This window comes from Ruditapes philippinarum, unplaced genomic scaffold (assembly GCF_026571515.1).
Source record: "Ruditapes philippinarum isolate M1 unplaced genomic scaffold, ASM2657151v2 ctg431_1_1_1_1, whole genome shotgun sequence".
Classification (NCBI taxonomy): Eukaryota; Metazoa; Mollusca; class Bivalvia; order Venerida; family Veneridae; genus Ruditapes; species Ruditapes philippinarum.
The window spans coordinates 166077-191103 of NW_026854292.1; the positions used below are offsets into that span (position 1 = coordinate 166077).

The 25027-nt window shown below is 34.7% G+C and overlaps 1 protein-coding gene across 4 annotated transcripts in view; it reads left to right on the top strand.

The window, feature by feature from the left end:
- The window catches only part of LOC132739716 (DNA fragmentation factor subunit alpha-like), a 42844-nt gene extending 18064 nt beyond the window's left edge, over positions 1-24780 (top strand). For all 4 annotated transcript variants that reach the window (XM_060727501.1, XM_060727500.1, XM_060727504.1 and 1 more), the window contains exons 3-5: positions 3513-3671; positions 11990-12120; positions 21844-24780. In XM_060727501.1, the coding sequence (XP_060583484.1) occupies positions 3513-3671; positions 11990-12120; positions 21844-22062 (509 nt within the window). In that variant the 3' untranslated portion in view covers positions 22063-24780. The remainder of the gene's footprint in view (positions 1-3512; positions 3672-11989; positions 12121-21843) is intronic.
- The last annotated feature ends 247 nt before the right edge of the window (positions 24781-25027 follow it).

The window sequence follows — 25027 nt, forward strand, 5'->3', positions numbered from 1 at the left end:
CATCAACGAATGTACAAAATGGTTTTAGAGCCTGTGGTATTGTACCTCTCAATAGACGCGCAGTGCCAACAAGGGCTTTCTGTCCAAGTAAGCTTACTGATCAACCCGTCACTCGACCTGTTTCAGCTTCAGCAAATGTCTCCTCTGAAGACGTTGTAAGTCCGCCCGAGCCTGTATTAGCATCACAAAATATGCCCGTTAAACAAGTTGTTAGTTCGCTTAAGTCTGTTATAGTTTCGGAAAATATATCTTATGTACCAGTTGTCCCTCCACCAGAGCCTGTTTTAGCACTAGGCAATATTTCCATAGAGGAAGTGAGTATGCCGGCTCCGATCAATGAATCCCTCGAAGAAGTCACAATGCCTTTTACAAGTGTCTCATTCGATGGTGACAATCTGTCTTCTTCTGACAGCTCACTTGCTCCAATTTTAGATATAAGTGAACCTGGTCAGTTAATGAGTCTACTTGCTACCGGCGATGCCATTGTCATGGATATTATTCCTGAGGAAGAGGAAATTTCTGTTAACAGCAGCATCGATGCACTTTTTCTACCACCACAAATTGAAAAACGTTCAGAGTCTGTAGAAAGGCGTCGCTCTAAGCCGACAAGTCATAAATTGCTTACCAGCATAGAGGTTTTGGAGCAGAAACGGGCATTGATAGAGAAAAAATGTCAAAAAGAAAATAAAAAGGCAAAAAGGGGCCGTGCTCTGAAAAAAAAATACAAAAACTGAAAAATAACTGACATTTCCATACAGTTTAATCCTGGATGAATCATAAACAGATTGATAATGAAAAAAATCTTCCAAAGAGGTTGTTTTATTATTTTATAACCATACTCTTGTAGTACACATGTTTAAACTTTTACCCTGCGAGTGTTTTTGTACAAATAATTAAATTATTTGTGTATTTGATATTTAAGTCTAACAGGCATATATGAATTACTTTGCCTATAGTAATAGTTGTATTTAACGGACAAATTAATGGGACTTTATACTATAGATGTTAATATTTGAGTAAATAATACTTTAGTAAATGCACACAATTTTTATGTTCTAACAATTTTTTTTATTGTCAATGAAATTATATATCTCGTGAATAAATGTTGATGTGTTCTTATTTCTATTTCCTATTTTTTTTTAAAAACGACCAATGTGTCCGTATTTTCCCTATGGCTAAGTACTATGTCCGTATTTTACGTACCACCTGTCCGCATTTTCAGTACCGTGTCCTTATTTACCAATTTCTACTCGGAGCATAAAAAATATTAATACCGCAACGTTTTGGTCCAGAAACGTATTGGTTCAAATGAAAATGACCGAGGAATATGTATTTACAAATAGTAACATCAACGAATAACAGATAACGTTACTCTTCTGCCTATCAGAAAGCTTCTAAAGAATGTCATTCAAAATCTGTCCGTATTTACCGGGATTTACCCTACTTCTTTATTTCTTAAGGGATCAATTTCATACTTCAAATATATGTACCTTATCATCATCCACATCTTATGCGACAAGGTTCATAACTCAAGCACCAATATCGCAAGAATTATCTCCCCATAAACTTTTACTAGAAAAATGTTATTTTTTATTATGAATTTTTTAGTTTCAAGGTATCTACCTCAAACTTCAAATACTTATTCCTTATCATCAGTTTCATTTTATGTGACAATGTTCATAACTCTTGAAGCAATATTTACAGATTTATCTCTCTTTGAACTTAGGATTTTCTTTACGAAATATTGTAACTTCTTTACTTTTTAAGGTATCTACTTCAAACTTCAAATATATATTTGTTATCATTACACACATGTTGTGTGACAAGGTTTATAACTCTAGCGAGACTATTTCTAGAATAATTCCCCTTGATCTTGGAATTTATGTTAACATTGTTATTTTTTTACTATAACTTAAAACATGATTATACATAATTGATTTTTCTTTCATAGTTTTGTCTTCCTTACTGCGTCCAGTATTTTATATGACGAGCTTTGCTATCTCCTGTGACAGCTCTTGTTAACCAGGTTTTCAACGAAAACCGGGTTATTGTAATGCCGAAGTCGACAGGCGGGCGGGCGGGCGGTCAGGGGTCAACTTTTGGTTTCTGCTCAATAACTTGAGTTTGCTTTGGCCTATTGCCACCAAACTTGGTGTGTAGGTACTTATATATTAAGAGGCAGCTTGAAATTGCTAGCCAGGTGTTTGTGATCCTATTTTGAAAAAATATTTGTTGCCTTGGCAACAAATAGGCTAAAACATGGCAAATATAACAATATTTGTGATCAGTCAAAAAGAGCTGAAAATTTTTATGAAATTGCATCTTTAATTCAAGAGTTATCTCCTTTTTAAGAATTTTGCTTTTAAAAATGTTATATTTTGGTAACGGTGATGTTCAAATATTAACTTAAGAGTGTCCTTCAGTCCATCTGTCTGTCTGTTCATAAAAACTGTTTCCTGTGATCACTTTTAAAGAACTTTTCCAACAAATTTACTTAAGGATGTTTTCCGGAGTTTTCATATAGACATATAGGCAAAATAAAAACTGTTTAATAGAATTTCTTTAAACTTGGCATGTTGTTAGAATATGATAACACAAACATTTTAAACGAAAAAAAAAATGGGGTCACCGTTCTCATTTTCGAGTTATCTGCCCTTGAATTGGACTTTTTCTTTAAATTCAAGGGCAGATAATTTACAATGAAAGGAAACAATACAATTTTTTTTCTTATTTTCATGAAGCTTACCTTCGTTTTAGTCGATATGCAAAATTTCTTCTTTTAACCTGTGCATTTTTTTCTTTAAAAAAATGGCCTATTTTTTTTAAATTTAAAGTATCTTTATTTTCATGAAAAAAATTAACAGAAATGATGTAAGGAATTGCATGTTATTATGTATCATACTCAACAGTAAAAAGAAAAACATAATTTAGAAGTAAAAACAAGAATTCATTTAAGTATGTATAAGTTATCTGCCCTTGAATGACCTCAAATAAGTAGAAAATTCTGATTTAGGGGCAGATAACACAAAAACGAGAACGGTGACCCCAAATTTTTTTCCGCTTAAAATGTTTCTATTATCATATTCTAACAACATGCCAAGTTTAAAGAAATTCTATTGAACAGTCTTAATTTTGCCTATATGTCTATATGAAAACTCCCGAAAACGTCCTTAAAATAGAGAAAAATTGAAACATTAGTGAATGGCCAATGGCCCTTCAGAATGTTGATGGGGTTCTAACCGGTAGGGGACTTATGGATTGCTTGCAATACTATGATAATTGCTTGTTCATAATGAAATGCTCTTCAAAGTGGCGGACGATTGTAAACAGTCAGTTCATTATATGTAAAATGTAAAACTGTTCCTTATGCAAGGAACTAATTCGCTATATGCTTACAAGGAACTCCGCATATATTAGGAACAGATTTTGAATGTCCCAATGAGTTCGTTATAAGCGGAGTTTTCTGTACAAGTATTTGAAAAACAGACTTACGTTATGATAATTGTTGATAGGTAAGGAAAAGCTTGATGTAGAGGGCAGTAAGAAAGTAAAGATTGTGTTTGAAGGGGATGGCACAGAAGTTGATGAGGAAGAGTACTTCCAGTTTCTTCCGTTTAACACCACTCTAATGCTGCTTCAACCGGGGGAATGTTGGAAGGATAAATGTGAAGGTATATTTTAATTATTATGTCAAAAAACTTTCTAAACTCAATTTATGTTTCATCATAGTAGAATACTGTTGTTTAGTAGGTTATTGATTAATACTGTGAAAAGTAACTTACTTAAAACTATATCAAACTTAAAATGAATTTTTATCTGCGGCATGGTGGCACCTGTGTGTGTGTGTGGGGGGGGGGGGGGGGGGGCATGTGCGTGTTATATTGTGAACTTAAAAAAAACAACTTTAAATCCAATTTCAACTAGTTTTCCAGGTTTGTTCTGTGGCTGAAGGGCTTCCAAAGTTGTTCAAAGATTTGATTCCATGATTAAATAAGAAATCTGGTTGCCATGCATGGCAACCAAAATGAATAATAGGAAGGAACTTAAAAAGTCTACTTCTCTCGAACCACAAGGCACAAGACATTGTCTTGTGAACCTCTACCAGGATTGTTCTAACTATAGCCCTGGGTTTAAACTTACCTATGCCTCGGGGTCATGTGTTTTCCCTATGATTGTAACAATTGTATATAGTTAAAATTAAGAAAATCTTCTTCAAAACTACAAGGGCAAAGCTAAGATATTTGGCATGAGACACTATCTAGTGAACCTCTACCAATATTGTTCAAATTATAGCCCAAGTCTGTTGACTTTTTCAAGATTGTCAACTATACCTTTATCAAAATTGTTCAAATTATAGCCCTGGGGTTAAAATTTCCACTGGGGGGGGGGGGATGGGGTCTCCATATATTTAAAAATCGTCTCCAAATCTACAATTGCTAGAGCTTTGATATTTGGCATAAAACATTGTCTCATGGACCTCTTTCAAGATTGTTCAAATTATAGTCCTAGTGTTAAATTTGCCCAACATCTGGAGGTCATATGAGTTTTATTATGAAACTGGTCTATAACTATAATGAGAAGATGTGCAGAATGTAGGTTTGCCAATGATCAGGTCAACTTTTTGTTTCATTTTCAAAAGTGTCTGCCCTGAATCTTTTGAACCAATAGAAAGAAATTAAAAAAATTTGGCAGAAATATTACTTATAATGAGACAATGTGCAAAACACAGATTTGGGCTTCCTGAGATAAAAATTGGCCCACATTTGAGACTTATTGTGTGAAACTATGACCCCTATAACTAAGATAATTATTTGGTATGTAACATGTCTTTGTTGACCACAAAATAACTGGTATTAACCATGCCCCTTGGGACAATATTGGCCTTGCAAAGGGGGCCACTTAGTTTATATTGCTTTGTATTGGAAAACTCATTTAAGTCTTATTTTGGTGAAACTTAGTAACAATTAATTTGACATGGGACATTGCCTTGTTGGCCTATGCAAAACTGATATAATCCATCCCCTCTGGGTAAATATTGGTCCCGTTCCACCCTTGGGTCACTTAGTTGATATACATGTAGTCTTGTATAAGAAGACAGTCATTTCGGTCTTATTTTGTGACACTTGTAACAAATTTCTTAGAGCTGAGATATTTAGCAATTGTAGCTTTACCTTGTGAACCTTCTGTGAAACTGATATTTAATCATGGCCCTGGGTCAATATTGGCTTGCCAAGGGTCACTTGATTTATATGAACTTATATTGGAAAACAGTTCAGTTTTGTTGTGTGAAACTACAAAACCCAGAGCTGAGATATCTATATTAATCATGACACTTCAGTCAAAATGGATTTGCCCTAGGGCCAGTCACTTGCCTTATGTGGAAAGCATATCTCTTTATTACAACCCCAGCATCTGCGATGCATTGGCATATTGCGATTTACCTGTGTGTGTGTGTCCCATAATTCTAATTTTAAGTTTTTGCGTGCAAGCTGGTATCTCCATAACTACTGAAAGGAAAGGATTAAAACTTCACAAATGTGTTATCTGTGATTATCAAACATGATTGGCACAAGTCCCATAACTCTGATTTGCTTTTTTGCATAATTATGCCCCTTTTTCGACTAAGAAATTCTTGGTTAAGTTTTTGCATGCAAGCTGGTATCTCCATAACTACTGAAGGGAATGGACTGAAACTTCACACACTTGTTCTCTGTGATTATCAAACATGATTGGCATAAGTCCCGTAATTCTAATTTGCTTTTTTGCATAATTATGCCCCTTTTTCGACTTAGAAATTCTTGGTTAAGTTTTTGCGTGCAAGCTGGTATCTCCATAACTACTGAAGGGAAAGGATTAAAACTTCACACACGTGTTCTCTGTGATTATCAAACATGATTGGCACAAGTCCCGTAACTCTGATTTGCTTTTTTGCATAATTATGCCCCTTTTTCGACTTAGAAGTTCTTGGTTAAGTTTTTGTGTGTAAGCTGGTATCAGCATAACTACTAAAGGGAATGGATTTAAACTTCACACACTTGTTCTCTATCATTATCTAACATGATTGGCACAAGTCCCATAACTCTGATTTGTTGTTTTTGCATAATTATGGACCTTTTTTGGCTTGTAAAGTTTTTGCTTGTAAGCTGTTATCTCCATAACTACTGAAGGGTTTGTGCCTTTTTTGGAACAATTTTATGCATTCATAATAATAAAGCAGTGATTAACTTTATAAAACATCTTAATAACATGTTTACAAGCCTTTGTACCTTTTCAGACAATTGTTATGTATTCATATAGGTAAGCATTTTTATACTCAATAAAACACACTTGTGACGACTTTTTGAATAGTCGAGCGTTACTGTCCTCCAACAGTTCTTGTTTTCATGTCCACTCTATAACTTATTGACAATTCAAAGGTTTTAAAATTACTTGGCACAAATGATCATCACCATGACACAATCTACAGAGTTCAACATCCAGGTTGCTACCCTAAGGTCAAGGTTATATGTTGTCCATAACTTTTTGATATATTTAGTATTTTTAGAGTTATTGCCCTTGACTTAGTAAAAATTTCCAATTTTCAACTTGTGTCGCACGAAATAACTCAAAAATAATTGACCTAGAGTCATGAAACCTTACAGGAATGTTGATCAGCTTGTGTAGTTGTTCACCTGTGTATTTTGTGTGGATAAATTAGTATTTTTAGAGTTATTGCCCTTGACTTAGTAAAAATTTCCAATTTTCAACTTGTGTTGCACGTAACTCAAAAAGTATTTGACCAAGAGTCATGAAACCTTACAGGAATGTTGGTCAGAATGTGATGCTGTGCACCTAGGGTTTTGCTTGCGGATTTATTCTGTTTTGTCAGAGTTATAGCCCTTTACTAAGTAAAAATTTGCTATTTTCACTTTGTGTTGCTCATGGCTCAAAAAGTATTTGACCTATTTTAGGTCATGAAACTTTACAGGAATGTTGATCAGCATGTATAGTTGTGCACCTGGGTATTTTAATGTGAATGTAGTATTTGTAGAGTTATTCCCCTTGATTTAGTAAAAATTTGCATTTTTGTGGGAAAAAAAAGACTTTCTGGCATATATTGCTCCGCCTAGCGGTGCTCTTGTTTTTTTCATGTTCTTAGTTTAATAATTAAGTTGCATATTTTTATGAAAAACCTAATGCATAAATTCACAAAGTAATGCCATGTCTGAAATTCTGAATTGTTTGTCTTTTGCGTCAAAGATTGAAAGGTCTGGTCGAAACAAAATGAATTGGATAACAAGTAATATTGAGTATTTTTGTCATACCCTTGTTCCCTGTCCAATTTTGTTTCCCGTCATTAGAATACAGACTGGCTCATTGACATGCTATTGATTAGGTAAATAAAATTAGATAATGATAAAAAGAATATGATATTCAAACATGGCACTATCACTTCAGTTGTACGTTTATTTTAATTCCTTAGACCTCAGTGACATGTTGTACATCAGAAAAGCTATTTGTTTTAGAAAATTTGAAACAGTGTGATTTTATTAAAACAAAATAAATCTCAAAAGTAAGACTAAAATTTTCCCCATTGCTGAATAGATGAATGCATATCTATAAGACGCAGCATGCACATGGTTTCTAATGGTGATTTTAAAGCGTAAATGTTTTTATTAGTTCACCTGAGCTAGCTCAGGGTGAGCTTTTATGATCGTTGAATGTCCGTCGTCCATCCATATTTGTTTGTTAACTGTTGACTCTAGTGGTCACATTTTTTGACTCAATTGTCATCACACTTGTAAAGAGTGCTTGTCTAGTTAATTGCTCAAATGAGTTGAACATGGGTCATCTAGGATGAAAAACTAGGTCACAGGAGCTAAAAATAGAAAAATCTTGTTTACTCTCTAGTGGCTACTGTTGTCATCCAAATATCCTGGAAATTTGTTTGCAAGTTTGTTTTGATGATTTCTAGGCCAAGTTCAAATATGGGTCACCTTGGGTCAAGAACTTATATGGAAAAACCCTGTTAATACTCTAGTCGTCACATTTTCGACTCAGTTGTCATCAAACTTGGTCAGAATGCTTGTCTAAGTAATTGCTCGGATGAGTTCCATGGGTCAGGTGAGCGATCTAGGGCCATCTTCAGAAATTATGCTTATTTGAAAATATAGCATATAAGAAAATTAACTGTAACTGTTTTTTCACAGTTTAATACACTTGTATAATACAGTACTAAATTTTTATGAAGTAAGAATAATTTCATTTTAAATCAATTATTATACTATGGCCTTTGTATGTGAACATTAGAAGCATCAGATCTACACATTGTCTGTTATAGTGAAATATTACCTTGACCCCTAAATTCACTAAACACTACTGCATTATTGTGTTGAAACAAAAAACCAATCTACTTCTCTTCTATTTAGTGTTATGTTAATACAGTGGCATAGCATTTTTTCACAAATGCAATCTTGTTGTGGGTAATCAATGTGCCTTTATGTTTGGCTTTTAGCATTGCCTAGAAGAAATCTTTAAAAGTTAATGCAACTGGTCTAACCATTACTGAAGTTTGTCTTGTAATTCTGTGATTCACGGATGAATGGTAATATGTGGTGATATCGTATAAGATTTGCAATCAAGACTGAATTATTTAAGCAAATATTGTAACAAATATGGGTTAAAGGTAAACACTGCTAAAACCAAAGTTGTTCTTTTTTGAATATGAGGGCCGGAAAAAAAAATGAACATTTCATTTATAATGATGAACGGTTGGAAATTATGGATGACTTCAATTATTAGGGAATAACATTGAATTACACTGGTACTTTCATTTTAAATGTAAAATATCTTAACGGCAAAGCACTCAGGATGATGCACCCATTGTTAAAATGATATCAAAAGATGTAACATACGTCCAGATATTTCTCTGCAACTTTTTGATGCATTCGTTTTATCAATATTGAATTATGGTTGTCCTATTTGAGGGTTTTCTAAATCAATTGAATTGGAACGCATTCATCTCCAGTTTTGCAGAACAATTCTTGGTGAAAAACAATCGACAAGTAATGCAGCTATATATGCAGAATTAGGTCGTTTATGATCCTTTTATATGTATTTGGTTTTGTTCATATAATTATGTCTCCCATCCTAGTACCATCCCTAGTTGTGCATATTACTGGCACGTTTTGCTTCAATGCACAAAATGGCCGTCAGACCTAAAAATAGAGAAATCTTGTCCGGCCTTCACAGGTCAAGCTACTTGTGGGATTTCAACCAAACTTCACAGGAGTGATCAGTACCATCTGTAGTTGTGCATATCGCCAACATGTCCTTTGCTGCACAAAATGCCTTCCAGAGCTAAAAATAGAGAAATCTTGTTCGGCTTTCACAGGTCAAACTACTGTTGGGATTTCCACCATTTAACTTCACTGGAGTGATCAGTACTATCCTTAGTTGTGCATATCGCCAGCACGTTCCACTTCGCTGCACAAAATGGCCGCAAGAAATATAATAAATAGTAATATCTTGTCTGGCTTACACAGATAGAACTGCTGGTTAGAATTCTTTGAAACTTCACAGGAGTGAAAAGTACCAGCCTTTGTTGTGCATAGCGCTAGTATGTTCTGCTTTGCTGCACTAAATGGCCGCCAGAGCTATAAATAGAAATATCTTGTCCAGCTTTCACAGAAAGAACAGCTGGTTAGATTTCTTTGAAACTTCACAGGAGTACACAGTACCATCCCTAGTTGTGCATATTGCTGGCATGTTCCGCTTCGCTGCACAAAAATGGCTAAGAATAGAAAAATCCTGTCTGGCTATCAAAGGTCAAACTGCTGGCTTGATTTTCCCTCAAAATTCACAGGAGTTCAGTACCATGCTTGTAGTTTTGCATATCACAGCATGTACCGCTTTGCTGCACAAAATGGCCGTCAGAGCTATAAAAGGAACAATCTTGTTTGGCTTCCACAGGTCAAGCTACTGGTGGGATTTCAATGAACTTCACATGAGTGACCATACATTGTTTTGGGAGACATATGTTTTTGTGACAAAAACCCTTCTAGTTAAATACTGGGTTAAGGTTATCAATGTGGATAATTATGTCTCCCAAAATCTTTGGGAGACATTATTGCTTTTGCCTTCGCTGTCCATCCGTCCGTTGGTTGTCCATCCATCTTCATTAAGCTTGTTTGCCCTTCACAGGTCAAATTACTGGTCGGATTTCAACCAAACTTTACAGGAGTGACCATACATAGTTTTGAGAGACATATGTTTTTGTGACAGAAACCCTTCTAGTTTTAGTTTGCTTGCGTTGGAAGCTAAAAAAAATGGTAGGCTTACTGAAACACTCTAGAATCTGATCCTGGAAACCAACCAGTATTAAGCAATGAGTGTAAAGTTTCTTGCTCATTGAAACAACGGCTTGCCCCTAATGTGTGCATGTGTGTGTGTGTGTGCATGTGTGTCTGTGTTATAATTTATCTCATGAGTGAACTTACGAAAATTTCTTGCTAAAAAAATCTTCTTTTCTGAAGGTACAAGGCTTATAGCTTTGATATTTGGTATATAAAATCTTATAATACTGCATGTTTGTAACATCATTTTTCATTGGATAATCATGACGTTTATATTATTAGTTATAAATATACGGCCATATAACCTGTCAGAAATATTAATAACCAATTTATAATACAGCAAGCATCATTTTAGAGGAATAAAGCGAGATAAAAATTCGCCCCGCCCCGGGGGTTATTGATTTTCCTTATATGTCTGTAGTAAAAACTTTAAAAATCTTCTTTGAAAAAAACCAAAGAGTTAGAGCTTAGATATTAAGCATAAAACATCTTCTTCAGGTGAGTGTTTACCAAGTTTGTTCAAATAACCCACCCCCATGGTCATTGATTTTCCTTCATAATATGTACATAGTAAAAACTTAAAAAATCTTCTTTTAAAAAATCCAAAGAGCTAGAGGTTAGACATTAAGCATGAAAAATCTTCTTATTCGTGTCTACCAAGTTTGTACAAATAAATGCCCTAGGGTCAAAATTGGCCACACCCCATCTTTTGGAACTGTTGTTCCCTTAGCAATTGCAACCTGCAGTAATGGTTTTACACATGCTCTATTTTAGATACAAATATGAACTTTGTGAATTCAGTTTTAGATTTAGATTTTATATCTGCTTTTTATTTTATTACAATATAATACCTTTTCCTTGTCATGGAGAGTTTTATATTCAGGTGAGGGATTTCAAGGCTATTATGGCCCTCTTGTTTATATACAGCTATATTTTGACATGATGTGTACAATTTTATGTTTAGAACTGAAATTTGATATCAAATGACCTAGATATTGACCTAGTGACCTACTTTCTTGTTTTTGATGCACAGCTATGAAATTAGGACAATGTATATATTATAATTGAAAATATATTTTGTATGAAATATGGTCTAGTGACCAACATCATTCACATTCTTGTAATAAACACTAGCTTTCATTACTTTCACTCGAATAACAGTCTGTCCTCAGGTGAGTGAAATGTTAGCTTTGCAAGGGTATTTATGAAATAACTTTTAGCATTATGATTCACACCATATATATAATGATGATTTTAAATCATAAGTGTTTTTTTTTATGTTTTCAGGTACACATTGTAATGCTTAAATTGAAAAAAAAAAAAACTGTATATCAAAGTTTGATACTGCTATGCAATACAGTAAATACCATAATTTTTGAATACTTTTATTTAATGAATGAATTATTGCACTATAGTCTTTGTATCTGAACATTAGACACATCTGCACATTGTCTTTCATTTGACATGCTGAAATATGACCTGGACCCCCAAGTTCTCTAGACACTACTGCATTATGGCAAACTTAACTGCATTATGGCAAAGTTCAATTGTATAAAAACAAACAAAAATGTACATCTGTTCCTACTATTTAGTATTGTATTTATGCAGCAGAATAGCATTTATTCACAAATGCAACTTTGTTTTCTTTTAAATAGTTGAAGGTAAAGATGAAATAGATTATATGATGCCAGATGGGAATGTGGTCAGTGACAGAATTAAACAGTTAGCTTCAGGATTGAGGAGGGAGATAACAAGACTTATAACATTCTCAAATGAAGATTTACAGGTAATATTAACCCATTACGCGATATACACGCCTTTTAACGCCTTTTTCACCCCCCCCCCCCTTTTGTTGTCTCAAATGGTGAAAAAATGCATTATTTAGGCCCCCAACACTTGTTTTTGTTTGAGAAATGTTGTTAAAAAAAGTGACCACTTTTTCGGCGTAGCCCCCCAACCAAAAGATACATCAGGGGTTTGCCAGAAGGGGGATGTGCCCCCTTCTGTTTGGGGGGTTTGAAGAGAGGCGGAGTCTGCCTCATCGCCAAGAAAATTTTGGACTTGTGAGAGGCTATAAATGACCCCAGATTGATCATAAAGTAATGTGTAACCGACGCTGAAAAGCATTTGACTCTATCTCAATCCATTGAGAAGTTGCAGCACTTTGAAATCAATTTTGATGGAAAAAATCAACGCAAAATAGTGATTTTTGGCAGTTTTGAGATGTCCTCTCGTTGCCATGGTAACAGAAAATTTAAGCCTGAGCATGTTGTTGCAAGGGCAATGGTTCAGTCAACATTTGTGCCAAGTTTGATTAGTGTTGAAGCAGTTTTTATAGTATTATAGCAATTTGAACTTGTAACGGGAGACTTTTCAATGAAAACAGCCATTTTTCACAAAATGCTCATGAAGTAATGGGTTAAACAAGTTAAAATGGTTTCCTGCTGGGGAAAATTTTGATTTACCAGTGTTTCTTCCAGAGAGCGTTTTTGCAATTTTTTACGCATTTTTTCTAGCCTTGATGCAATGACATTCTGTTAGTGCGTTTCCTGTGATAGAGGTATTTATTCTCCATCAATTTACAGTAAATCTCATATGATGACAATTTCGATTCCACAGCAAACAGAAACTGTTTTACAATTCAAATAAAAATCATGCACTGCTTTGATTTTTACGACTAAATAATACCTTTCAATTGTCTGTTAATCAGACAAAAATTCCCTTTCATGCACCCCAAGAGGACAATATAATTATATCCAATTATTGTCCACTTTTCTATCAATTAATTATACAATTTTCAAAACAATCTCGTATACACAACCCTCTTTCAATCATTACACATTATACCTGTATACAGTACAGCTAGTGACATAGTGTACACTACCAAATATGGAAAGGATGATGCAACTGTGTAAACAATTGACAAGATGATTAAAAGTGAAGTTGTAATATTCAGTTTAATTGTGGCTTGTAAAGAAGCTTAGTGGGGGTAATTAAATTAATTAAAGAATTTTTTGCTGTTTAAAGAGATTCTTCGAATTATTTTTATGCAACATTTTCTTTTCTATCTTTTTTTGTTCAATAGCTTAATGAATTATTGGGAAGAGGCTGATAAAATAGTGGGTTTCAGTTCTCCTATGTATTTCTTGGTTAATAAAATAAATGGCTTGGCATGACCCTCTAAAATTTTAAGAGATCCCCAAAATGACCCCCAAAAAATTGGAGCTGGAAAACACAATTTACTCTTGTCCATCCCTCCCTCCATCCGTTCTCTTTTGTGTCACACGTAGCTCAAAAAGTATTTGACCTAGAGTCATGAAAGTTTACAGGAATATTGGTCAGCATGTGTAGTTGTGTTCCTGGGTGTGTGGATTTTTAGCTCACCTGTCACAAAGTGACATGTTGAGCTTTTGTGATCAATTTTCCTCTGGTGTCCGTCCTTAAACTTTTACGGTAACCCTTTCTTTCATGAGCATATTGTGAAAAATGGCTTCAAATACTGATAAAACTTGGCACAAATGTTGACTGGACCATAGCCTCTGTAACAGCATGCTCAATCTAAAATTTCCTGTTACCATGGAAACTGGGGGACGTCTCAAAATTGCCAAAATCACTAGTTTGCATTGTTTTGTTTTTTTCATAAAAACTGATTTCAAAGTGCTGCAATTTCCAAATGGATTGAGACAGAGTAAAAACAGCGTTGGTTACATGTTACCTTACGATAGACCTGAGGTCATTTTTAGCCTGTCACATGTCCAAAATTTTCTTGGCGATGAGTGGCTGTTGCCCCCCTTCAAACCCCCGAAACAGAAGTGGGCACATCCCCCTTCTGGCAACCCCTTGATGTACCTTTTGGATAGGGGTCGGCACCGAAAAAGTTATCACTTTTTTATCAACATTTTTCAAATGAAAAACAGTGTTTGGGGCCTAAATAGGACATTTTTTCACTGTTTGAGGCCTCTAAAAGGGAGGAGGCGAAAAACCGTCAAAACACGTCCATATGAGGTAAAGGGTTAACAAAAAATGATGAAAAACCTTGAAATTACCCAAAATCTATATTTTCAATGTCAACACATGGCCTTTCACCTAATTTTGGTGAAAAATTGTTGTTTTGTGGCAATTTTTTTTTAGCTCACCTGTCACAAAGTGACATTGTGAGCTTTTGTGATCGCTTTTTGTCCGGCATCTGTCCATCCGTAACCTTTTACTTTAAACAACATCTCCTCATAAACCGCCAAGCTAATTTCATCCAAACATCATAGGAATGCTCCTTTCTTTGGAAGTCAACTTAAAAATTGTTCAAAGAATTTAATTCCAAGCTGAACTCTGGTTGCCATGGCAACCGAAAGAAAAAACTTGAAATATCTTCTTTTAGAAAACGGAAAGAGCTAGAGCTTCGATATTTAGCATAAAACATCATCTAGTCAGTGTCTACCAAGTTTGTTCAAATAAATGCCCTGGGGTCAAAATTGGGGGGCTGGTCATTGATTTTCATAATTATTTGTATATAGTAAAAACTTAAAAAATCTTCTTTTAAAAAACCAAAATAGCTAGGGCTTAGCTATTAGGCATGACACATATTCTAGTGGGTGTCTACCGAGTTTGTTCAAATAAAAGCCCTGGGGTCAAAATTGGCCCCGCCCCAGGGGGTCATTGTTTTTCTCTTTATGTATATTGTAAAAACTTAAAAAATCTTCTTTTAAAAAACCTTTAGAGCTAGAGCTAAGATATTTAGCATGAAACATTTTATAATGGGTGTTTACCATTTTTGTTAAAAGAAGGGCTCTGGAGATAAAATTGGCCCCGCCCCGGGGATCATTGATTTTCCTTATATGTATATAGTAAAAACTAAAAAAATCTTCTGTTAAAAACCCAAAGAGCTAGAGTTTAGATATTAAGGATGAATTATCTTCTAGTGAGTGTCTACCAAGTTTGTTCAAATAAAAGCCCTGGGGACAAAATTGGCCCCACCCAGAGGGGTGGGGTCATTGTTTTTCCCTATATGTGTATAGTAAAACCTTAAAAAATCTTCTTAGAGCTAGAGCTTAGATATTTATCATGAAACATCTTTAAATGGGTGTCTACCAAGTTTGTTCAAATAAAAGCCCCTGGGTTAAAATTGGCCCCGCCTATATACATTTGAGGGATTTCAGGGCCATCATGGCCCTCTTGTTTAATTAACCCTTTCCTTCATGAGCATATTGTGAAAAACGGCCGTTTTCATTAAAAAAAGCTGCTGTTACAAGTTTAAACTGCTATGAAACTTTGCTTCAATACAGATGCAATATGGTAGATATACTAAAAACCGAAAGAGCTAGAGCTTAGATATTTGGCATGAAACATTTTCTAGTAGATGTCTACCAAGTTTGTTCAAATAAAAGCCCTAGGGTCAAAATTGGCCCCGCCCCAGGGGGGTCATTGATTTTCCTTATATGAGATAGTAAAAAATCTTCTTCTGAAAATCCAAAAGAGGTAGAGCTTAGATATTTGGCATGAAACATCTTCTACAGGATGTCTACCATGTTTGTTTAAATAAAATACCTAGGGTCAAAATTGACCTCGCCCCAGGGGGTCATTGATTTTCCTTATGTATATTATGATTAAAACTTAAAAAATCGTCTTGTGACAATCCAAAAGCACTTATATAGATTTGATATTTGGCATGAAACATCTTCTAGTAGAAGTTTGTTCAAATATTTGCCCTAGGGTCAAAATTTGCCCCACCCCAGGGGTCATTGATTTTCCTTATATGTATATACTAAAAACTTAAAAAATCTTCTTTTTAAAATCCAAAAGAGGTAGAGCTTAGATATTTTGAATGAAACATTTTCTAGTGGATGTCTACCAAGTTTGTTCAAATGAAACGCCTAGGGTCAAAATCGACCCCGCCCCAGGGGCTCATTGATTTTCCTTATATGTATATATTTAAAACATCTTCTTTTGACAATCCAAAAGCACTATAGATAAGATATTTGGCATGAAACATCTTCTAGTGGATGTCAAATAAAAGTTCTAGGGTCAAAATTGGCCCGCCCCAGGGGATCGAGGTTGACAGTTCAGTCCCTGAGCCAGGTCAAATGCTTGTTTTCCTTCTCTTTTTCTGTCATCTTTTTATTTAGTGACAGGCTGATCTGTTTAATAAAATGGCTGCCAGAGCTAAAATTAGAAAACAACAACATTTAAACAATATCTAAACCACTGGTTCAGTTTGAAATAATTTTACGAATAAATTTTTTTGGTGACAGTGTACAAAAATTGTTCAGATTAAGCTGTCCCTTATTTTCAAATTGTGCTTCTGGGATGAAAAGGGGCTCCACTTTGACCTTTTGACATATTTCTCAGGTGAGCAATCCAGGGCCCTCTTGTTACTTTAGAATATATCAATTGGAATTGATAGAATTCATGATTACAGGCAATGATTAAGATATTTTGTAAGACAATAAAGATTATGGTCATTTTGTTTAAACAGTAAAAATATCGTAAACATTTACTAATGAAAATCAAAACTAATATGTTTAAACCTGTAACCAGGGGGGCCTTAGTGGGGCACCTGTGTCCTATGAACATATTTCTAATTAATGATTTAAAGATATTTTATTTAACTCATCTCAAAATTGATTAAGAAAATACAACAACAAAAAGATTTGTATCGAGAATATAGTTGACAAAAAATGATCAATAGAAGAAGACTGGTGACCATCAAATTTAGAGTTATTGCCCTTGACTTAGAAAATTTTTACAATTATCAACTTTTATCGCACGTAATTAAGAAAGTATTTGACCTAGAGTCATGAAACCTAACAGGAATGTTGATCAGCATGTGTAGTTGTGCACCTGGGTATTTTGTTTGGATATATTTAGTATTTTTAGAGTTATTGCCCTTGACTTAGTAAAAATCTTGTGTCGCACATATCTTAAAAAAGTATTTGACCTAGAGTCATGAAACTTTCAGGAATGTTGCTCAGCATGTGAAGTTATTCACCTGGGGTTTTGCTTGTGGATTTTTTCTGTTTTGTCAGAGTTATTGCCCTTGACTTAGTAAATATTTGCAATTTTCAACTTGTGTCACATGTAGCTCAAAAGTATTTGACCAAGAGTCATGAAACTTTACAGGAATGTTGATCAGCATGTGTAGTTGTCCACCTGGGTATTTTCATGTGGATATGTTTAGTATTTTTAGAGTTATTGCCCTTGACTTCGTAAAAATTTACGATTTTTAACTTGTGTCACACATATCTCAAAAAGTATTTGACCTAGAGTCATGAAACTTTACAGGAATGTTGCTCAGCATGTGTAGTTGTGCACCTGGGGTTTCGCTTGTGGATTTATTCTGTTTTGTCAGATTCATTGCCCTTGACTTAGTGAAAACCGTTCCATTATGTTGTGTTATTTGTTCTTTGAGTGCTTGAGTTAGAATCAACCAACTTTACAGGAATAACAAGTAAAATGGTTTCCTGCTGGGAACATTTTTAATGATATAAAGATATTTCATTTAACTATTTTCGACATTGTTTGGGGGGAATAAATAAACGGTTTCATCAGGAATATAGTTGACAATAATCGATCAATATAAAAGAAGGTCTTTGGAAACTGGTGACGTTAATGACCGGAGAAGGTCGAACATAAAACAATTATTTCTTTTTAAGAAAATGATTAAATAGGCCTATCATTTTATGAAAAATTCCTAGCAAAAAAAGTAAACACACAACTTTATGCAGAAAATATCTCTATTTATTCTGGCAGATGCCACTACGAATATTTTAATTTTGTATATGTTCACTGTTCAGTATAAACAATTTGTTCACTGTTCAGTATAAACAATTTATTGTTTGTAAAATTTGAGATACATATTAAACATTGATAATTTTCAAACACATCATTCAAGTTTTTTTACCTTAAACGGTAAAATAATTATAGAAAATTAGAAATATCACGTAATAGTTTGTTGTTTTTAATTAGGTGTCACTCTGACTAATTCCCTAGAGGTAAATCCGTAACGTACCGGCAAACGGTATTTAGCCAGGTTTTCGAAAAGGTCAATTAACCAATCATGTACGGTTTACAGATCACATGCTCCTCCATGTACCGAAAACAGGTCACGTGCTCCTCCATGCCTCAAAAGTTAAACGCGTACCAATACCCTGCGGTCTCCAGACCGCAGGGAACAATCAACATCACTGTGAAGCTATGCACCTGGGAATACTGGCCAAGTTCGAATATGGGTCATCTAGGATCAAAAAATAGGTCAAAAGAGCTAGAAATAGAAAAATCTTGTTAACACTCTAGTGGCTAGTTTTGATCCAAATATTCTGGAAATTTGTCAGGAAGGTTGTTTTGATGACTTCTAAGTCAAGTTCGAATATTGGTCATCTCAGGTCAAAAACTAGGACATAGGAGCTAAAAACAGAAAAAAACCTTGTTAACACTAGTGGCTACAATTTTGATCCAAATATCCTGGACATTGGTCTGAAAGTTTGTTTTTTAGGTCGAGTTCAAATATGGGTCAACTGGAGTCAAAAACTAGGTTACACCACCCAAATATGGAAAAACCTTGTTAACACTCTAGTGGTCACATTTTTGACTCAGTTGTCCTCAAACTTGGTCAGGAAACTTGTCTAAGTAATTGTTTGGATGAGTTCCATTGGTCGGAAAGGTTGTTTTGATGTTTTCGAGGTCAAGTTTGAATATGGGTCACTTGGGTCAAAAAATAGGTCACACAGCCCAAACATGGAAAAATCTTAACACTCTAGAGGCTACTGTACGTATTGATCCAGGGACTTTGGATTCTTTCATGTGAGGAAGCTATCCAGCTAGCTTATGGAACGTCGGTGGTTCTACTCAGGTGCCCGTTCGTGCCTGAAATAATTCACGGAAGGGCACCTGAGGACTTCCTCTACCAGTAAAGCTGGAACGACGCCAAATGACCTATACTGTGTTGGTGTGACGTAAAACCCAATCAAACAAACAAACAAACACAGTCCAAATATGGAAAAATTTTGTTAACTCTCTAGTGGCTACTGTTTTGATCCAAATATCCTGGAAATAAGTCAGACAGTTTTTTTTATTATTTCTAGGTCAAGTTTGAATATGGGTTACCTGGGGTTAAAAACTAGGTCACACAGATCATATTTGAAAAAACCTTGTTGACAATCTAGATGCTACTGTTTTGATCCTAATATTTTGGAAATTGGTCAGTGTTTTGGTGATTTATAGGTCAGGTATGGATATGGGTTACCTGGGATCTTAAACTAGGTCACACCAGCCCAAATATAGAACTAGAACTCCGCGAGTCGGATGTGTCGTCTTGTGAACAATGTAGTTTAGGAGAAATGGCCAGGACAAAAATGAAATATGAATAATAACAAAGGGCAATAACTAAAAAAATAATAAGTGCAGAGCAGCAGTTTCTGTGCACTGCACTTCTTATCAATAAGATCTATCATTCTATGATGTTTCAAGTCCATAGCTTTCATACTTGAGGAGAAATGACCAGGACAAAAATAAAGTATGAAAATCAACAAAGGGCAATAACTCAAAAAATAAGAAATGCAGAATATCAGTTCTTATGCACTGCACCTTTTCTTAATGAGATCTATCATCCTGTGAAGTTTCAAGTCCATAACTTTTATACTTTCGGAGAAATGGCCTGGACAAAAATTAAGTATGAAAATTAACAAAGGGCCATAACTCAAAAATTAAGAAATGCAGAGTACCGATTCTTGTGTACTGCACTTCTTCTTAATGAGATCTATCATCCTATGAAGTTTCAAGTCCATAGCTTTTATACTTAAGGAGAAATGGCCCGGACAAAATTAAAGTATGAAAATAAACAAAGGCCAATAACTCAAAAAATAACAAATGCAGAGTACCTGTTCTTGTGCACTGCACTTCTTCTTAATGAGACCTATCATCCTATGAAGTTTAAAGTCCATGGCTTTTATACATTAGGAGAAATGGCCCGGACAAAAATAAAGTATGAAAATTAACAAAGGGCAATAAATCAAAAATTAGGAAGTGCTGAGTACCGGTTCTTGTGCACTGCACTTCTTCTTAATGAAATCTATCATCCTATGAAGTTTCAAGTCCATAGCTTTTTTAGTTGGAGAGAAATGGCCCGGACAAAATTAAAGTATAAAAATTAACAAAGGGCAATAACTCAAAAAATAAGAACTGCAGAGTACCGGTCCTTGTGCACTGCACTTTGGGTTATTGAAAGAAGCATGCATACCAAGTTTGAAGTCAATCAGACTTATAGTGACTGAGTTATGCTCCGGACAAGCTTTAGGGGACAACGACGCCGCCGACACAGACGCCACCGACAAAAGTAACCCCTATATGTCACCTTTTCAAGGCGACACAAAAACCTTGTAAACGCCCTAAGGGCTACTTGTTAAGATGATTTCTAGATTAAGTTTGAATATGGGCCACTTTCCAGTTGGGTTCAATAAACTAGCTCACACAGCCCAAATATGGAAAAATCTTATTAACACTCTAGATGCTACTGTTTTGATCCAACCATCCCGGAAATTGGTTAGATAGGTCGTTTTGATGATTTGTAGTTCAGTTTTAAATATGAGTGACTTGGAGTCAAAAAGTAAGTCACACAGCTCAAATAAAATGGGATTAAGCATTCATAATCAGGTGAGCAATATAAGGACCATCATGGTGCTCTTGTTTACATATAGCTTTGACATTTTGACCATGTGCACAGTTTCAGATGTAGAAATGAAATCTGATATCAGATGACTTAAATATTGACCTATTGACCTACTTTCTTGTTTTTGATGTACAGCTATGAAATTAGGACTATTTATAAGAAAGTATGAATTTTAAAAGATTTTTTGCATGAAGTATTGTCGAGTGACCAACATCCTTCAAATAATTGTAATAAACACTAGTTTTCACTGCTTTTACACAAATAACAATCTGTCCTCAGGTGAGGGCAGTTGGGCCCATTGCCCCCTTGTTTATCAATGATTTACGTCATATTTAGATACAACATCCCTCATGTATATTAAACTCAAATTGACTTTGACTCATGTATGACCTAGACCTTAAAGGTCAAATTATTAAATTTTCACTAATTTTAACTATAATATGCTGTAACTTTGTAATTAATTAATGACTTGTCTGCATACTTGGACAAAATAACCCTTTGAACAAGTCTTCTACATCATGAGACACAATGTCGCAGGCAAGAACTGTTTGACTAGGTCAAGGGCAAGACATGTTGACCTTTGGCTGCTAGTGTTATTTATGTACAAATTTAATTCATACATGGACAAAGAACACTTGTGACTAAATGGACATATTAAATGATTTAGATGTGACCTTGACCTTTAAATGACCAAAATAGCATTTTGTTATAATTGTGCAATTTGCTCTCTACATTATTGTTATTAAAGCTATTGTGATAGTTGAAGAATAATATTAATGAAAAAAGAATTGTAAAGGTTATAATATAAGATGCTCTTGTGTTGTTGTTATCATGAGGATGTTACTTTTACAGGAAATGTCTAATATGAGTACATCTAATCTTGCCCAGTTGCTAGGTGAGACAGAAATATATGCCAAATCTGTGCAGGAGGCATGCCAGAGACACATTGATGACCGACAACAAACATCAGAGGCCTTGGATCTTCTTAAATTATACCATAAAGCTCGTGAACACAGTCCATATCTTGAAGGGGAAGACACAAGTAAACGACAGAAATTTGCTCACACTTAATTAACACAATAAGGCAACAGACAAAAATTTACCCATTGAAAGATATAACAACAGTTATATGATATATTGAAATATGTAATATTTAAATATATAACCAGATAAATAAAATGCAACATTTTAGCCTATCTGAGCACAGATAAATAAAATGCAACATTTTAGCCTACCTGAGCACAGATGTTAGCATATAGCAATTCACCCGTGTGTGTGGATGTGTGTGTGCGTTTGTGCGTGTGTTTTCTAAAGATTATATAGTGAACTTAAAATCTTCTCCAAATTGAACCAAACTTGGCAGGATTGTTTCACGGGTAAAGGGGTCCTAAGGTTGTTCAAAGAATTTGATTTCATACAGGAATCTGGTTGCCATGGCAACCAAAAGAAATTATAAGAACAATTTAAAAAAATCTTTTTGTAAAGACCCACAAGACCTTGAGCTTACATATTTAGCACAAGGCATTGTCTATTGGCTTAATGGAAAAAGGCTAGAGGTTAGATATTTTGCATGAAACATTGTGTAGTGGACCTCTATCAAGATTGTCAAATTATAGCCCTTGGTACAGAATTGGCCCTGCCCCAGGGGTCATTGATTTTCATTATGTACAAATGTACATACATGTATAGTAAGGACAGAAACTAAAACAAATGTTTTCAACTTTTCTGTATCAAGATTTCTTGAATTAAACTCTTGGGATAAAATTTTTCCCTGCCCAAGGGAAAAGTGACCTTTGATGTACAGCTACGAAATTTGGACCATGTCATGTGCACTGTTTTAGATGTAAAATTGAACTTTGATATTAGCTTACCAAAATTATGATAAAGTGACAAAGTGACCGCCTTTACTTTTACATACAGCGATGACATCGTGACCATGTTCACAATTTTAGGTTTAGAACTGAAATTTGTTATCAAATGACCAAGATATTGACCTAGTGACCTACTTTTTTGTTTTTGATGCACAGCTATGAAATTAGGAAATGTATAATTGAAAATATATTTTGTATGAAATATGTTCTAGTGACCAACATCATTCACATTCTTGTATTTCATTACTTTCACTCGAATAACAGTCTGTCCTCAGGTGAGCACTTTGATGTGACATGACTTGTTGCAATATTATAGCTTTGTGGTCAAAATTGGCCCTGCCCGAAGATATTATTGGTTTTCTTCAAATCTTAGTTGAATAATGAAAGGAAACAACTCATATTGGAATGTCTTTTATACGTGTGTACATGTTATGCAATTTTTATTGAAAAGGATTCAATAGCTGGGAGTTAATGTAAAAGTTATGACCTCTAGCAAAAGAAATGTTTGCTTTTTACAGATTTTTATGAAATGATTGAGGTCATGACCTCTAGCAATTTGCTGGGTATTTATGAAATGGTTTGAGCATTAAGATTCACAACATATTATATATATAATGATGATTTTAAATCGTAAATGTTTTTTATGTTTGCAGAAATAGGTAGATCTAATGCTTAATTGAAAAAACAAACAATAAAAATTGTAACTATGCAATACAGAAAATACCTAAATTTTTGTCAAGTACAAATACTTTTATTTTGAATCAATTATTGCACTATGGCCTTTGTATCTGAACATTAGACATATCTGTACCTTGTCTTTCATATGACCTTGACCAGCAAATTCACTAGACTCAACTGCATTATGACAAAGTTCAATTGTATAGAAACAAACAAAAAAATATTCTGTTCCTACACTACTATTTAGTATTGTATAAATGCGGTGGCATAGCATTTGTCACAAATGCAATCTTGTTTCTCTTTGATACTGATGATATCTACTTTGGAATAAGACAATTGTTTCCTGTTTCCATTCACATCGTGTATGACAAGGTTCATAATTATTGTATCATTTTCAAAAATAAGCTTGTCTTTGTACCTTCCTTTAAAAATGTTACTTTTGACTCTTACCATCTTTGTTGCTATAGGGATTTATTTCAGATTGTTATTTTTAGCTCACCTGTCACAAAGTGACAGGGTGAGCTTTTGTTATCGCTTTTCGTCCGGCGTCCATCCGTCGTCTGTCCGTCCGTCCGTAAACTTTTGCTTTAAATGACATCTCCTCATAAACCACTGAGCCAATTTCATCCAAACTTCACAGGAATGTTCATTTGGTGGTCACCTTTAAAAATTGTTCAAAGAATTTAATTCCATGCAGAACTCTGGTTGCCATGGCAACCGAAAGAAAAATCTTTAAATATCTTCTTTTAAACAACCCTAAGAGCTAGAGCTTAGATATTTGGCATGAAACATCTTCTAGTGAGTGTCTACCAAGTTTGTTCAAATAAAAGCCCGGGGGTCAAAACTGGCCCTGCCCCAGGGGTGTCATTGTTTTTAACTATATGTGTATAGTAGAAACTTAAAAAATCTTCTTTTAAAAAACCCAATGAGCTAGAACTTAGATGTTTAGCATGAAACATCTTCTTATGGGTGTCTACCAAGTCTGTTCAAATAAACAAATAAAAGCCCTTGGGTAAAAATTGGCCCTGGGGGGGGGGGCTATATACAGGTGAGCGACCTCAGGGCCATCATGGCCCTCTTGTTCTATTGTAACATAGATATTTTTGTCGATATTTTCTGTTTAGTTTCAATTATATTGTCACATGCCTGTTATGTATTTTGAAAAAAATTGGACATTTGAGTTTCAAAAAGTGATATTTTATTGATTCAAAAATATGTTGATATTATAACTAATTTTTTATATTAGTTTGGGTTTCTTCACTTCGTCCAATATTTGATTAGTCAAGTGTGCTCTTGTTATAGCTCCCCATAGTACAAAGCGCTCGAAGGTGAGCTTTTGAAATGGCAGTGTGTCAATTGTCTGTCGTTACCTACAGTTTCTTTAAACATCTCCTAAACCACTGGATGGGTTTTGAGCAAAAAGAATTGATAGGTGGCCTTCTACAAAGTTATATACATACAGTCAACTACACTTATAACAAACTCGC